The sequence below is a fragment of the Oncorhynchus mykiss genome, chromosome 30 (genome assembly GCF_057628025.1).
Source record: "Oncorhynchus mykiss isolate SJ-2025 chromosome 30, ASM5762802v1, whole genome shotgun sequence".
In the NCBI taxonomy this organism is placed as follows: Eukaryota; Metazoa; Chordata; class Actinopteri; order Salmoniformes; family Salmonidae; genus Oncorhynchus; species Oncorhynchus mykiss.
The window spans coordinates 2076754-2094421 of NC_143051.1; the positions used below are offsets into that span (position 1 = coordinate 2076754).

General features: G+C 43.5%; 1 protein-coding gene across 5 annotated transcripts in view; it reads left to right on the top strand.

Annotated features, from left to right (window-relative positions):
* The first annotated feature begins 8755 nt into the window (after positions 1-8755).
* triqk (triple QxxK/R motif containing) overlaps positions 8756-17668 on the top strand; it is a 48920-nt gene continuing 40007 nt past the window's right edge. The window contains exons 1-3 of one of the 5 annotated variants that reach the window (XM_036971306.2): positions 8760-8841; positions 9227-9296; positions 12436-12502. In XM_036971306.2, the coding sequence (XP_036827201.1) occupies positions 12442-12502 (61 nt within the window). In that variant the 5' untranslated portion in view covers positions 8760-8841; positions 9227-9296; positions 12436-12441. Of the gene's footprint in view, positions 8842-9089; positions 9297-12435; positions 12503-17668 lie in introns of those variants that run through there. The other 4 variants (XM_090228529.1, XM_021559745.3, XM_090228530.1 and 1 more) reach the window with 4 other exon arrangements.

The following is a 17668-nucleotide window of genomic DNA, read 5'->3' on the forward strand; positions in this document are numbered from 1 at the left end:
AGTACAGTATAGTACAGCATAGTACAGTATAGTACAGTATAGTACAGTATAGTACAGCATAGTACAGTATAGTACAGTATAATACAGTATAATACAGTATAGTACAGCATAGTACAGTATAGTACAGTATAGTACAGCATAGTACAGTATAGTACAGTATAATACAGTATAATACAGTATAGTACAGCATAGTACAGCATAGTACAGCATAGTACAGTATAGTACAGCATTGTACAGTATAGTACAGTATAGTACAGCATAGTACAGTATAGTACAGCATAGTACAGTATAGTACAGCATTGTACAGTATAGTACAGCATAGTACAATATAGTACAGTATAGTACAGCATAGTACAGCATTGTACAGTATAGTACAGCATAGTACAGTATAGTACAGTATAGTACAGTATAGTACAGCATAGTACAGTATAGTACAGCATTGTACAGTATATTACAGTATAGTACAGCATTGTACAGTATAGTACAGCATAGTACAGCATAGTACAGTATTGTACAGTATAGTACAGCATAGTACAGTATTGTACAGTATATTACAGTATAGTACAGCATTGTACAGTATAGTACAGCATAGTACAGTATAGTACAGCATAGTACAGTATAGTACAGCATAGTACAGCATAGTACAGCATTGTACAGTATATTACAGTATAGTACAGCATTGTACAGTGTAGTACAGCATAGTACAGTATAGTACAGCATAGTACAGTATAGTACAGCATAGTACAGTATTGTACAGTATATTACAGTATAGTACAGCATTGTACAGTATAGTACAGCATAGTACAGTATAGTACAGCATAGTACAGCATAGTACAGCATAGTACAGTATAGTACAGCCTAGTACCGTATAATACGGTATAGTACAGCATAGTACAGTACAGTATAGTACAGTATAGTACAGCATAGTACAGCATAGTACAGTATATTACAGTATAGTACAGTATAGTACAGTACAATACAGCATAGTACATTATAATACGGTATAGTACAGCATAGTACAGTACAGTATAGTACAGTATAGTACATTATAATACGGTATAGTACAGCATAGTACAGTATAATACAGTATAGTACAGCATAGTACAGTACAGTATAGTACAGTATAGTACATTATAATACGGTATAGTACAGTATATTACAGTATAGTACAGCATTGTACAGTATAGTACAGCATAGTACAGTATAGTACAGCATAGTACAGTATAGTACAGCATAGTACAGCATAGTACAGCATTGTACAGTATATTACAGTATAGTACAGCATTGTACAGTGTAGTACAGCATAGTACAGTATAGTACAGCATAGTACAGTATAGTACAGCATAGTACAGTATTGTACAGTATATTACAGTATAGTACAGCATTGTACAGTATAGTACAGCATAGTACAGTATAGTACAGCATAGTACAGCATAGTACAGCATAGTACAGTATAGTACAGCCTAGTACCGTATAATACGGTATAGTACAGCATAGTACAGTACAGTATAGTACAGTATAGTACAGCATAGTACAGTATATTACAGTATAGTACAGTATAGTACAGTACAATACAGCATAGTACATTATAATACGGTATAGTACAGTATAATACAGTATAGTACAGCATAGTACAGTATAATACAGTATAGTACAGCATAGTACAGTACAGTATAGTACAGTATAGTACATTATAATACGGTATAGTACAGTATAATACAGTATAGTACAGCATAGTACAGTATAATACAGTATAGTACAGCATAGTACAGTATATTACAGTATAGTACAGTATTCAAAGTTCATTATGTTTTAGTCCAGCCAGGGTATGCTATGCTACAGTATAGTACAGTATAGTACAGAATAGTACAGTATAGTACAGTATAATACAGTATAGTACAGTACATTATGTTATAGTCTAATAAAAGGAGAAACAAATCTGGGACCACGCTATAGGAGGAGACTACAGATCTGGGACCAGGCTATAGGTGGAGACAACAGATCTGGGACCAGGCTATAGAAGGAGACAACAGATCTGGGACCAGGCTATAGAATGAGACTACAGATCTGGGACCAGGCTATAGAAGGAGACTACAGATCTGGGACCAGGCTATAGGTGGAGACAACAGATCTGGGACCAGGCTATAGAAGGAGACAACAGATCTGGGACCAGGCTATAGAAGGAGACAACAGATCTGGGACCAGGCTATAGAAGGAGACAACAGATCTGGGACCAGGCTATAGAAGGAGACAACAGATCTGGGACCAGGCTATAGGTGGAGACAACAGATCTGGGACCAGGCTATAGAAGGAGACAACAGATCTGGGACCAGGCTATAGGTGGAGACAACAGATCTGGGACCAGGCTATAGAAGGAGACAACAGATCTGGGACCAGGCTATAGAAGGAGACAACAGATCTGGGACCAGGCTATAGAAGGAGACAACAGATCTGGGACCAGGCTATAGAAGGAGACAACAGATCTGGGACCAGGCTATAAAAGGAGACAACAGATCTGGGACCAGGCTATAGAAGGAGACAACAGATCTGGGACCAGGCTATAGGTGGAGACAACAGATCTGGGACCAGGCTATAGGTGGAGACAACAGATCTGGGACCAGGCTATAGAATGAGACAACAGATCTGGGACCAGGCTATAGAAGGAGACAACAGGTCTGGGACCAGTTTGAAGTACCTCAGAAATGTAGGCTAGCCTATGAAACTAAAGTGTGAAAAGAAAATAAGAGTTGGACGAAGGAGAAAATGAGTCATGGTGGAAATAAATGCAGCAGCTGCCAATGATTAGTAGCCATTAATTAGTGTTATCTTGGGCTTTAAAAAAAAATATATATATATATATGAACCTTTATTTAACTCGGCAAGTCAGTTATTAACAACAAATTATTTACAATGACAGCCCAGGAACAGTGCCTTGTTCAGCAGCAGAACAGATTTTCACCTTGTCAGCTCAGGGATTCGATCCAGCAACCTTTCGGTTCCTGGCCCAATGCTCTAACCACTAGGTTACCACAGGTTATGAAGCTGAAGGGTAATTAGCTCACAGGTCTCTTTAGAAGTTAAATTAATATGTCAGTGTAACATTCATGGTCTCATGACAGCTCTCTCTCTGTGTGTGTGTGTGTGTGTGTGTGTGTGTGTCAGAACACTGCTCAGTCCTGGTCTAATGACAGCTAATGAGGGTCAGAGAGCATAGCAGCTAACTTGCCTGGCTGCACTATACTGGAGGGCCTGTGTGGAGGAGCCTGATACGGCATGTAGTGGAGCCTGATACGGCATGTAGTAGAGCCTGATACGGCATGTAGAGGAGCCTGATACGGCATGTAGAGGAGCCTGATACGGCATGTAGAGGAGCCTGATACGGCATGTTGAGGAGCCTGATACGGCATGTAGTAGAGCCTGATACGGCATGTAGAGGAGCCTGATACAGCATGTGTCTGTAGGGGAGCCTGATACGGCATGTAGTAGAGCCTGATACGGCATGTTGAGGAGCCTGATACGGCATGTAGAGGAGCCAGATACGGCATGTTGAGGAGCCTGATACGGCATGTAGAGGAGCCTGATACGGCATGTAGAGGAGCCTGATACGGCATGTAGAGGAGCCTGATACGGCATGTAGTAGAGCCTGATACGACATGTAGAGGAGCCTGATACGGCATGTTGAGGAGCCTGATACGGCATGTAGTAGAGCCTGATACGGCATGTAGCGGAGCCTGATACGGCATGTAGTAGAGCCTGATACGGCATGTAGAGGAGCCTGATACGGCATGTGGAGGAGCCTGATACGGCATGTAGAGGAGCCTGATACGGCATGTAGTAGAGCCTGATACGGCATGTAGAGGAGCCTGATACGGCATGTTGAGGAGCCTGATACGGCATGTAGTAGAGCCTGATACGGCATGTAGAGGAGCCTGATACGGCATGTAGTAGAGCCTGATACGGCATGTAGAGGAGCCTGATACGGCATGTGGAGGAGCCTGATACGGCATGTAGAGGAGCCTGATACGGCATGTAGTAGAGCCTGATACGGCATGTAGAGGAGCCTGATACGGCATGTAGTAGAGCCTGATACGGCATGTAGAGGAGCCTGATACGGCATGTTGAGGAGCCTGATACGGCATGTAGAGGAGCCTGATACGGCATGTAGAGGAGCCTGATACGGCATGTAGAGGAGCCAGATACGGCATGTTGAGGAGCCTGATACGGCATGTAGAGGAGCCTGATACGGCATGTAGAGGAGCCTGATACGGCATGTAGAGGAGCCTGATACGGCATGTAGAGGAGCCTGATACGGCATGTTGAGGAGCCTGTTAAGGCATGTAGCCTCTAATACTCTATAGACCTTATAATCTAATACTGTTTTTATTAAGGCTTATTATAATCTAATACTCTATAGACCTTATAATCTAATACTGTTTTTATTAAGGTTTATTATAATCTAATACTCTATAGACCTTATAATCTAATACTGTTTTTATCAAGGTTTATTATAATCTTATACTGTTTTTATCAAGGTTTATTATAATCGAATACTGTTTTTATCTAGGTTTATTATAATCTAATACTCAGGAAGAAGGAGAGATGTTGTCTGCCTCCTAAAGATCCTCTGACACACTCGGTCGCAGAATGAATCAGTCCCACACGATGCCTGCTGCCATTGCCCCAGATGATGTTGACACGTCTTCCTCGCAGGGTCTTGTCTGAGACGACGGTGTCATTTAGACCCCGATACCCTGGAGTATTCTCCTCCTCATGCAGACTGCTTAATGAAGCAATTAATGGCCCGAGAGGGAGAGTGTAGGGGGAAGGGGGAGAGAGAGTGTATGAGTGTGTATGACAAAGAGGGAGAAGGAGAGAGAGAAGGATGGAGGGAGAGCGAGAGAAGAAGCTGTGGAGGGGTACTGATGATGAGTGTTAAAGCTAAATCTCCTGCCTGCCATTTACCTCCACTGATTAACTTCAATTTAAACACATCAACACTGTGGTTTGGTTTCTGTCACATCTAGGTACAGTACATTACTGCATTGGTACATTACTGTATCGGTACATTACTGCATTGGTACATTACTGCATTGGTACATTACTGTATCGGTACATTACTGTATCGGTACATTACTACATTGGTACATTACTGTATCGGTACATTACTGCATTGGTACATTACTGCATTGGTACATTACTGCATTGGTACATTACTGTATCGGTACATTACTGCATTGGTACATTACTGCATTGGTACATTACTGCATTGGTACATTACTGCATTGGTACATTACTGCATTGGTACATTACTGCATTGGTACATTACTGCATAGGTACATTACTGCATTGGTACATTACTGCATAGGTACATTACTGTATCGGTACATTACTGTATCGGTACATTACTACATTACTGCATTGGTACATTACTGTATCGGTACATTACTGCATAGGTACATTACTGCATTGGTACATTACTGCATTGGTACATTACTGCATAGGTACATTACTGCATTGGTACATTACTGTATCGGTACATTACTGCATTGGTACATTACTGCATTGGTACATTACTGCATTGGTACATTACTGCATTGGTACATTACTGCATTGGTACATTACTGCATTGGTACATTACTGCATTGGTACATTACTGCATAGGTACATTACTGCATTGGTACATTACTGCATAGGTACATTACTGCATTGGTACATTACTGCATTGGTACATTACTGCATTGGTACATTACTGCATTGGTACATTACTGCATTGGTACATTACTGTATCGGTACATTACTGCATTGGTACATTACTGTATCGGTACATTACTGCATTGGTACATCACTGCATTGGTACATTACTGCATTGGTACATTACTGCATAGGTACATTACTGCATTGGTACATTACTGCATTGGTACATTACTGCATTGGTACATTACTGCATAGGTACATTACTGCATTGGTACATTACTGCATAGGTACATTACTGCATTGGTACATTACTGCATAGGTACATTACTGCATTGGTACATTACTGCATAGGTACATTACTGCATTGGTACATTACTGCATAGGTACATTACTGCATTGGTACATTACTGTATCGGTACATTACTGCATTGGTCCATGACAACATAGGTACATTACTACATAGACACGTGGCTGCATAGGAACAGGACTACATTGGTACATGGCTACACTGGTACATGACTACCTTGGTACATGACTACATTGGTACATGACTACATTGGTACATGAATACATTGGTACATGACTACATTGGTACATGACTACATTGGTACATGACTACATTGGTACATGACTACATTGCTACATTACTACATAGGCACATGGCTGCATAGGTACATGACTACATCGGTACATGACTGTATTGGTACAGAACGACATTGGTACATGACTACATATGTACATGACTACACAGGTACATGACTACATCGGTACATGACTGTATTGGTACAGAACGCCATTGGTACATGCCTACATTGGTACATGACTGTATTGGTCCATAACGGTATTGGTACATGACTATATTGACTGTGTTGGTACATTCATATATGTACTGTATTGGTACATTGCTGTATTGGTACATGACTGTATCGACTGTATCGAAACATGAATGTATTACATGTATCGGTACATAACTATATTGGTACATGACTGTATTGACCACACTGGTACATAACTGTATTGGTACATGACTATATTTGTACACACATGTATTGACTGTATTGGTACATGACTATATTGGTACATGGCTGCATTGGTACATGTCCGTATTGGTACATGTATGTATTGGTACAAGCCTGTATTGGTACATGAATGCATTTAATGTATTGGTACATGTCTGTATTGGTACATGGCTGTATTGGTACATGACTGTATTGGTACATGACTGTATTGGTACATGACATGTTATAAACATTAGGAACACTTTCCTAATACTGAGGAAGCTTTTTGCTCTCAGAACAGTCTCAATTTGTCGGGGCATGGACTCTACAAGGTGTTGATAGCGTTCCACAGGGATGCTGGTCCATGTTGACTCTACAAGGTGTCGATAGCGTTCCACAGGGATGCTGGCCCATGTTGACTCTACAAGGTGTCGATAGCGTTCCACAGGGACGCTGGCCCATGTTGACTCTACAAGGTGTCGATAGCGTCCCACAGGGATGCTGGCCCATGTTGACTCTACAAGGTGTCGATAGCGTTCCACAGGGATGCTGGCCCATGTTGACTCTACAAGGTGTCGATAGCGTTCCACAGGGACGCTGGCCCATGTTGACTCTACAAGGTGTCGATAGCGTTCCACAGGGATGCTGGTCCATGTTGACTCTACAAGGTGTCGATAGCGTTCCACAGGGATGCTGGCCCATGTTGACTCTACAAGGTGTCGATAGCGTTCCACAGGGATGCTGGCCCATGTTGACTCCAATGTTTCCCACAGTTGTGTCAAGTTGGCTGGATGTCCTTTGGGCAGTGGACCATTCTAAGTGTGAAAACCCCAGCAGCGTTTCAGTCCTTGACACAAACCGATGCGCCTGGCACCTACTACCATACTCCGTTCAAAGGCAATTCAATATTTTATCTTTGTCCATTCACACTCTGAATGGCATAAATACACAATCCATGTCTACATTTTTATTTTACCTTTATTTAACTAGGCAAGTCAGTTAAGAATAAATTCTTATTTTCAATGATGGCCTAGGAACTGTGGGTTAACTGCCTGTTCAGGGGCAGAACGACAGATTTGTACCTTGTCAGCTCGGGGATTCGATCTAGCAACTTTTAGCATGCCACCATTTAATAGCAGGTACATTTATGTAATTTCGATGTCACAGACACATCACTTGAAAAACCCTTTTAAATCCTTTTAAAACCGATTCAAATTACAGACTATATATATATTTTTTTTTAAAATCTGGCTTCCAGACCTTCTTTCTCATACAGGACAAGAACAAATTGGCCTAGCAGCATTGACAAATGTCACTTGGTACAAGTAACCTACAGTACTCCCATCTGAAGCGATGTCAAAGTGCTCCCTATTGATGTCAGGCAACACAGTGAGTAAAGCACTACCCAGCCACATTATAAGGAGATCTATTAGTTACCGCTGTGCAGCATGCGTAATGGGCCACCCACGGGAGAGCAGGAAATCATTTGAATCTCCACCCCAAATGGCACCCTATTCTCTATATAGTGCACTACTCATGACCAGGGCCCATATTATATTATATAGAATAGGGTGCCATTGGGACACAGTTTAAACTCCAGGAAATTCCAAGCAGTGGCAAGCCTCTGTAATCTGCACCCTAACCCCAGGCAGCAATACGGACCAGATGCAATTAGAGGGTTACAACATTCAACACAGCAAACAAAGAGACATGTAAATTACTGTTAAATCATGAAACAAAGAAGAACAGAAATATAGAGAGGGTATTTATATTATCTGATGAGCATGTAGGCCTACTGATATAGCTCAATATCTCTCTATATGATTTACAATTATATCTGGATATTTTTCTTTAATTCAGTAGTTAGTTATTGAGAAGGTAGTTGTAATATTGTAATGACTAATCCCCCCCACCCCAAAAAAACGTGTAATATTAAGTATCTGAACCCTATTTTAATACACTATTACGATATTTGAATGTATTTGATTGTATCTTCATAAACCTAGTTAAATTGCACAGAATCAGATGTTATGTTCTCCTAAATGAACCTTTCTCCTTTAAATCGGTCTCTTCCTTCAAGATAAGGATAAGGGTTGTTGGTTGGTCAATTGTCAGAAGACTGATCGTACGCCTGCAGCAGAAGAGTCTGGTAAGTGTGGAGGAGAGGCTCATATCAATATATTTATACAGAAACATGCACTACAGATAGCCTAAAACGTGTGCCACTGTGGTTAGTAATGTCCTGCTCGCTATTTCTGAGTCTATAGCTTTTTACCTAGCCGTTCTTAGACAATTTTGTGATGAGTGGAAGCGCATGTCGATTGTTTTTTTTTGTCTGTGAGTCCCGCCTTCCACTATACTATTGGTCAATTCCGCAAATACTCGTCTCTGATTAGAGAGCTAAATTGTCTATCATTAGTGGTGACGTGGAATACCAGGAAATGATAATTGGGGTGAAGTGATGTGTTGGCATGTTAGGGAGAATTTGGTGGAAAATATAGCAAATCTGTCAATTATCTCTTACATGTTTGCAGACTGCAGACAGGCAACCTGAGAATGCAGAAGTACCTTGAATAAGCAACAATATTTCGACTTACTGAGTAGGTAAGTGCACCAATGTAGCATATGCATTTGGGTGTAGTCATTCGATATTGTGCACAGAAAGTGCAGCTAAATTATTGAGTTCAGCCTGTCTGTTGCAGTGGATATGCATTTTGAAGAGTTGTACAATGTGTAGTTGACACAATCACCGCATAGGGAAAATACACAACTATTATTATCAACATTCTGGCATAAAATGGCTGTTGTGGATTTTTGCGTCCTCCTTGCCCAGGTTTACATTTTATAGTGACTTAAAGCCAGGTCATGGTGCTGTTTCTTAATCAACCAATCCCACTGTACTGGACATATGGTTTGTTTTAAAATGCATTTCCTCCTATTTCTTAGTATAGCTGGAGGTGCAAATGGTTTTCTCTGTGACGCTCAAACCTTTTTTGTTTACTCAGTCTTCAATGGGTTAGCCTACACACCTACAGGCTTCTTCAGACTAGGACCATATATATTATTTCACCTTTATTTAACCAGGTAGGCTAGTTGAGAACAAGTTCTCATTTACAACTGCGACCTGGACCAAGATAAAGCATAGCAGTGTGAACAGACAACACAGAGTTACACATGGAGTAAACATACACACAGTAGAAAAAGTCTATATACAGCATGTGTGCAAATGAGGTAAGATAAGGGAGGTAAAGGCAATAAATAGGCCATGGTGGTGAAGTAATTACGATATAGCAATTAAACACTGGAGTGATGGATGTGCAGAATTTGGATGTGCAGGTAGAGATACTGGGGTGCAAAGGAGCAAGATAAATAAATAAATAAATACAGTATGGGGATGAGGTAGTTGGAAGGTTGTTGGATTGTTTGTCAACGCTGCGGAGGATTTAAATGTTGTTGGATTGTTTGTCAAAGCTGCGGAGGATTTAAATGTTGTTGGATTGTTTGTCAACGCTGCGGAGGATTTAAATGTTGTTGGATTGTTTGTCAACGCTGCGGAGGATTTAAAGGTTGTTGGATTGTTTGTCAACGCTGCGGAGGATTTAAAGGTTGTTGGATTGTTTTCTGAGAGAATAGGTCAGAGGGGATTTAGAATCAGAAACACTCCCGCCCTTTGACTCGTACTGTCTCCCCCTCTTAAACAGAGTAGGGCTGGGTGACATGGCCAACATCTCATGTCCTGAATATAGGTCATTTCTTATAACGAAACATATCACAATATACTCATTTTCTGTCAATTAAATTAATTAATAGTATATTTAAAATGGCCACATTTAAAGGCCTATTTCTTATTTAATTTTGAATTAGACAATTATTTTTTAATTTTTTTCTTCGTTTGGTACCTTGGGTTGAGTGTTAGCACCAACTCACGAAACCCCCGTTTCCCGACCGTGTAAATTGGGGCCATGTCTTTGCAGCTGTTCTCTCCTTCCATCTTCGTGGTTCTTTGCCATATGGTGTGCCGCGGGCAAAAGCCTCTTGCAACGTCTGAGTCGGGGTTTGTTTTGAGCGCTTGACTGTACTTTTTAGGGTCTCATCCGTAGACTCTCCATACTGTTCCACATGACTCCTGCGTAGGTGTTAAGAGGTTAGTGGTGTTTGAGCCTGTTGTCTGGGCCCGGCCTGTTCCACATGACTCCTGCGTAGGTGTTAAGAGGTTAGTGGTGTTAGAGCCTGTGGTCGGGACCGGCCTGTTCCACATGACTCCTGCGTAGGTGGTGAAAGAGGTTAGTGGTGTTTGAGCCTGTTGTCTGGACCGGCCTGTTCCACATGACTCCTGCGTAGGTGGTGAAAGAGGTTAGTGGTGTTTGAGCCTGTGGTCGGGACCGGCCTGTTCCACATGACTCCTGCGTAGGTGTTAAGAGGTTAGTGGTGTTAGAGCCTGTTGTCTGGACCGGCCTGTTCCACATGACTCCTGCGTAGGTGTTAAGAGGTTAGTGGTGTTTGAGCCTGTGGTCGGGACCGGCCTGTTCCACATGACTCCTGCGTAGGTGGTGAAAGAGGTTAGTGGTGTTTGAGCCTGTTGTCTGGACCGGCCTGTTCCACATGACTCCTGCGTAGGTGGTGAAAGAGGTTAGTGGTGTTTGAGCCTGTTGTCTGGACCGGCCTGTTCCACATGACTCCTGCGTAGGTGGTGAAAGAGGTTAGTGGTGTTTGAGCCTGTTGTCTGGACCGGCCTGTTCCACATGACTCCTGCGTAGGTGGTAAAAGAGGTTAGTGGTGTTTGAGTCTGGTCGGGACCGGCCTGTTCCACATGACTCCTGCGTAGGTGTTAAGAGGCTTTAGTGGTGTTTGAGTCTGGTCGGGACCGGCCTGTTCCACATGACTCCTGCGTAGGTGGTGAAAGAGGTTAGTGGTGTTTGAGCCTGTGGTCGGGACCGGCCTGTTCCACATGACTCCTGCGTAGGTGGTAAAAGAGGTTAGTGGTGTTTGAGTCTGGTCGGGACCGGCCTGTTCCACATGACTCCTGCGTAGGTGTTAAGAGGTTAGTGGTGTTTGAGTCTGGTCGGGACCGGCCTGTTCCACATGACTCCTGCGTAGGTGTTAAGAGGTTAGTGGTGTTTGAGCCTGTGGTCGGGACCGTCCTGTTCCACATGACTCCTGCGTAGGTGGTGAAAGAGGTTAGTGGTGTTTGAGCCTGTGGTCGGGACCGGCCTGTTCCACATGACTCCTGCGTAGGTGGTAAAAGAGGTTAGTGGTGTTTGAGCCTGTGGTCGGGACCGGCCTGCAGCATATTCTGCAGAGGACGGTTTTCTGGTCCGTGTCAGACTTCTCATACCCAAACCACGTCCATGCGATCGAAGTAGCCCCTCTTTTAGGCACGGTCTCTGTCAGGTTCTCCATGTTTGTTTGTGTTGCACATTTCTTTCCACACGACACGAAGAGTGCAAAGCGACGTCCAATTGACAAAAAATATTGCCGTAAAGAGTGTGATTTGCAACACAATGAAATAAACGGTAGAGCATAATATGAAACGATAGAAAAACGTCTATCGTCATAGAGAGATATAGATATCTCCCTAAAACAGAGTTTTGATGTAAAACAGTACTGTGTATAGGCCTAAGAGCTTTGATACAATACCACAGTTGATTAATACAGATTTTGTATTCAAGATTCATGTAATATTTAGCTGTAGGCCTATTGTCTGTCCTCAGAATGTTAACTCTTCTATTCTTCTTCCTCCCAGGTGAGGATGGGGAGGAAGGATGCATGCGCTACAATGGCCCCGGTCGACCAGTACCGGAAACAGATCGGTGAGTTTCTTGTACTGAGTCAGGGCTAACGTAACTAGCTGTACAGCCTGATAATACCGGTGATGGTGTACAGCCTGATAATACCAGTGATGGTGTACAGCCTGATAATACCAGTGACGGTGTACAGCCTGATAATACCAGTGATGGTGTACAGCCTGATAATACCAGTGACGGTGTACAGCCTGATAATACCAGTGACGGTGTACAGCCTGATAATACCAGTGATGGTGTACAGCCTGATAATACCAGTGACGGTGTACAGCCTGATAATACCAGTGACGGTGTACAGCCTGATAATACCAGTGACGGTGTACAGCCTGATAATACCAGTGACGGTGTACAGCCTGATAATACCAGTGACGGTGTACAGCCTGATAATACCAGTGATGGTGTACAGCCTGATAATACCAGTGACGGTGTACAGCCTGATAATACCAGTGACGGTGTACAGCCTGATAATACCAGTGATGGTGTACAACCTGATAATACCAGTGATGGTGTACAGCCTGATAATACCAGTGACGGTGTACAGCCTGATAATACCAGTGACGGTGTACAGCCTGATAATACCAGTGACGGTGTACAGCCTGATAATACCAGTGACGGTGTACAGCCTGATAATACCAGTGATGGTGTACAGCCTGGTGTTACCAGTGATGATGTGTAACCGTATCTTCTAAATCGGAGGAATACACAAAGCAAGAATGTTGGCTACGTGAAGTAGCTAACACAACATTACATGTAGCTACAGATTATAAGGTCTCCTAGGAAACACTTTGGTTTCTACCTTGTCACAATGGCTCCTCCCTGGCATTTTCATTTGTCGTTTTCTCAAGACACTGAATTCAAAGTGCCCACTATTATATTCTATAGATTTAAAATAATCATTCTATTTCAACAGTTCACCAAAGTGTTTTGCTCTAAATCACAAGTCAAATTGCAATTGCAAAATGTTGTTAAAAAATAAGGCCCATATTGTGAAGACCTACGTAACCGTGTGGAAATGATCTGAAATTCGTGCATGAAATTGCAGAAACATATTTTGGGTTGAATTGAACAGTATACAACAAATCAGAATGGAGCAAGACCCATTTGAAATCACTTAATGTCTCACTACAAAGGGTTGCAAAGGGTCGGAAACTTTTCCGGATACATTTCTGCTCGTTTCTTTGCTACCATGTGGGCTTTAGCTTGCTAACTGAGTGTTAATTCACCAGTTTCCATACATGTTTAATTTTAAAACATTTATCTTACAAAGAAGCAGTTAGATTAAACAACTCAACTATTTATCTGTAATTGTATTATATTTGACTCTTTTCTAATCTCTACATGAAAATGCCTCGGGCACTATCTGATGTGTGGAGACATTTCACTGCAGCTAATGTAGAAGGAAAAGCTGTGTACATTTGCAAATACTGTGCCAAATCATATGTGAAGAATGCAACAAAGATGCAGAATCATCTGGCCAAGTGCATAAAGTTCCCTCAGCGTTCACAACAAGCAACCTCTGACAAAACTCCCTCTACTCCTATTCGAGGTGAAAATGATGAATCTGACACCTTATCGATAGCAACGGCTCATAGTCCTCCTGGAATCAGAAGGTTTTTGACTCAATGGAGAAACGTGGTCAGAGAAATGCTGATGATTGTCTTGCTCTAGATGCGTATGCAACTGGTTTACCTCTGACGCTCACAGGCAATGTGTATTGGAAGAGATTACTGAATGTTCTTTGCCCAGCATACACCCCTCCAACCAGACATGCTTTAACTACTCATTTGCTAGATGCAGAGTTCAACAGAGTTCAAGTCAAGGTCAAGCAAATGTTGTGTGGTTGAATGTTCGTGGACAAGGATTAATTAACTACATAATCTCCACCCCTCAACCAGTATTCAACAAGAGCACAGACACAAGGGACAACATTGCAGATTAGCTGAAGGTCCACAGCACTGTTGCCAGACAATGCTGCGAACATGAAGGCTGCTTGGTCTAAAGTGGAGGAGTCCTACCCTCACATCACATCCAATGGCTGTGCTGCTCATGCATTGAATCTGCTCCTCAAGGACATCATGTCACTGAAAACAATGGATACACTCTACAAGAGAGCCAAGGAAATGGTTAGGCATGTGAAGGGTCATCAAGTTATAGCAGCAATCTACCTCACCAAGCAAAGTGAGAAGAATAAGAGCACCACATTGAAGCTGCCCAGCAACACCCGTTGGGGTGGTGTTGTCATGTTTGACAGTCTCCTGGAGGGGAAGGAGTCTCTCCAAGAAATGGCCATATCACAGTCTGCCGATGTGGACGGCCCCATCATGAGGATCCTCCTGGATGATGTATTTTGGGAGAGAGTGGTAAGCAGCCTGAAACTCCTGAACTCTATAGCAGTAGCCATTGGACGGATTGAGGGAGACATTGTCATCCTGTCTGATGTTCAGACTCTGCTTGCAGATGTAAGAGAAGAAATCCGTACTGCCCTGCCCACTTCACTGTTTCTCCAAGCAGAGGATACTGCAGTTCTGAAATACATCAAAAAGTGTGAAGACTTCTGCCTTGAGCCAATACACGCCGCAGCGTACATGTTGGACCCCAAGTACGCTGGCAAGAGCATTGTGTCTGGTGCAGAGATCAACCAGGCCTATGGCGTCATCACTACCGTATCTCGCCACCTTGGCCTGGATGAGGGCAAGGTTCTTGGCAGTCTGGCAAAATACACTTCCAAGCAAGGGCTTTGGGATGGAGATGCAATATGGCAGTCGTGCCAACATATCTCATCAGCCACCTGGTGGAAGGGACTTTGTGGATCTGAGGCTCTTTCCCTTGTTATTTAATCTGTAGGGTAATAAACTGCATGGTTTCCTGGGTCGTAGTGGGAGGACCACACAACAACACATCGGGTGACTCAAAGTTGACTTCCATGTGGTTATTATATCGATATTTGCGCATTAAGGCGTTTCCACCGCCATTTCTCGTAAAATGAATTTTACAGACACAAAGCGATCGCACCTTGTCTAGTTTTGTCGACATTTGGAAAGTTTACCTACAAATGTTCTGTTTCCATCAGACCTGTTGCATAAAAAATGTCACCGTACTTTACCGGTATTGAAAGGGTGGAAACCTGGTTACTGACTCGTGTTGTCTTATTCTGACCAGGGCTGGTCCAATCTATTAAAGTTGGGTCTTTTCTGTAGTCTTTTATTATTTCTCCCCCCAACATGTCGTTGTCCTAACCAAGACAAGATGCTGCATATCAATCATGATTTCAGGCCTTCAGCATGCCAGCTGTCTTCCCCTAGCTGTAGCACCAATGAGAGAGGGTTTTATTCCCTGGAGCACCAATGAGAGAGGGTTTTATTCCCTGGAGCACCAATGAGAGAGGGTTTTATTCCCTGGAGCACCAATGAGAGAGGGTTTTATTCCCTGGAGCACCAATGAGAGAGGGTTTTATTCCCTGGAGCACCAATGAGAGAGGGTTTTATTCCCTGGAGCACCAATGAGAGAGGGTTTTATTCCCTGGCGCACCAATGAGAGAGGGTTTTATTCCCTGAAGCACCTTCGTTTCTGAGGAAATGGCAGTGTTGGAAAATTGCACTGTTGTGTAGTACACATAAACCAAGGTTGTCCATGTACTGGCCTTCCATCTTGTGCAACCCAGCTTATTGGTACATATTTGGTCTATCCCCCTCAAATTCAACTCTGGACCTCCAAGCCAGTTCCACTGTATAATAAAAAATAAATAAAAATAAACAAATCCTTGTTCCCCTCTAAACAGGGACTGATTTAGACCTGGGACACCAGGTGGGTGATTCCCCTCTAATCAGGGACTGGTTTTAGACCTGGGACACCAGGTGGGTGATTCCCCTCTAATCGGGGACTGATTTAGACCTGGGACACCAGGTGGGTGATTCCCCTCTAATTGGGGACTGGTTTAGACCTGGGACACCAGGTGGGTGATTCCCCTCTAATCGGGGACTGATTTAGACCTGGGACACCAGGTGGGTGATTCCCCTCTAATCGGGGACTGGTTTTAGACCTGGGACACCAGGTGGGTGATTCCCCTCTAATCGGGGACTGATTTAGACCTGGGACACCAGGTGGGTGATTCCCCTCTAATCGGGGACTGATTTAGACCTGGGACACCAGGTGGGTGATTCCCCTCTAATTGGGGACTGGTTTAGACCTGGGACACCAGGTGGGTGATTCCCCTCTAATCGGGGACTGGTTTTAGACCTGGGACACCAGGTGGGTGATTCCCCTCTAATCGGGGACTGGTTTTAGACCTGGGACACCAGGTGGGTGATTCCCCTCTAATCGGGGACTGATTTAGACCTGGGACACCAGGTGGGTGATTCCCCTCTAATCGGGGACTGGTTTTAGACCTGGGACACCAGGTGGGTGATTCCCCTCTAATCAGGGACTGATTTAGACCTGGGACACCAGGTGGGTGATTCCCCTCTAATCGGGGACTGATTTAGACCTGGGACACCAGGTGGGTGATTCCCCTCTAATTGGGGACTGGTTTAGACCTGGGACACCAGGTGGGTGATTCCCCTCTAATCGGGGACTGGTTTTAGACCTGGGACACCAGGTGGGTGATTCCCCTCTAATCGGGGACTGGTTTTAGACCTGGGACACCAGGTGGGTGATTCCCCTCTAATCGGGGACTGGTTTTAGACCTGGGACACCAGGTGGGTGATTCCCCTCTAATCGGGGACTGATTTAGACCTGGGACACCAGGTGGGTGATTCCCCTCTAATCGGGGACTGATTTAGACCTGGGACACCAGGTGGGTGATTCCCCTCTAATCGGGGACTGGTTTTAGACCTGGGACACCAGGTGGGTGATTCCACTCTAATCAGGGACTGATTTAGACCTGGGACACCAGGTGGGTGATTCCCCTCTAATCGGGGACTGGTTTTGGACCTGGGACACCAGGTGGGTGATTCCCCTCTAATCGGGGACTGATTTAGACCTGGGACACCAGGTGGGTGATTCCCAGGAAACCAGCTCCAGACCTCGTATGGTCAGAGTTGAATATCCCTGGTCTTCCCTATTCTCTCCCCCCAAAATTTAAAAATTCCAAATCAAAATGTTACATGCGCTCAATACAACTGGCGTAGTCTTTACTGTGAAAACCCTAAACACACTCAGACATATAACATACCAAAT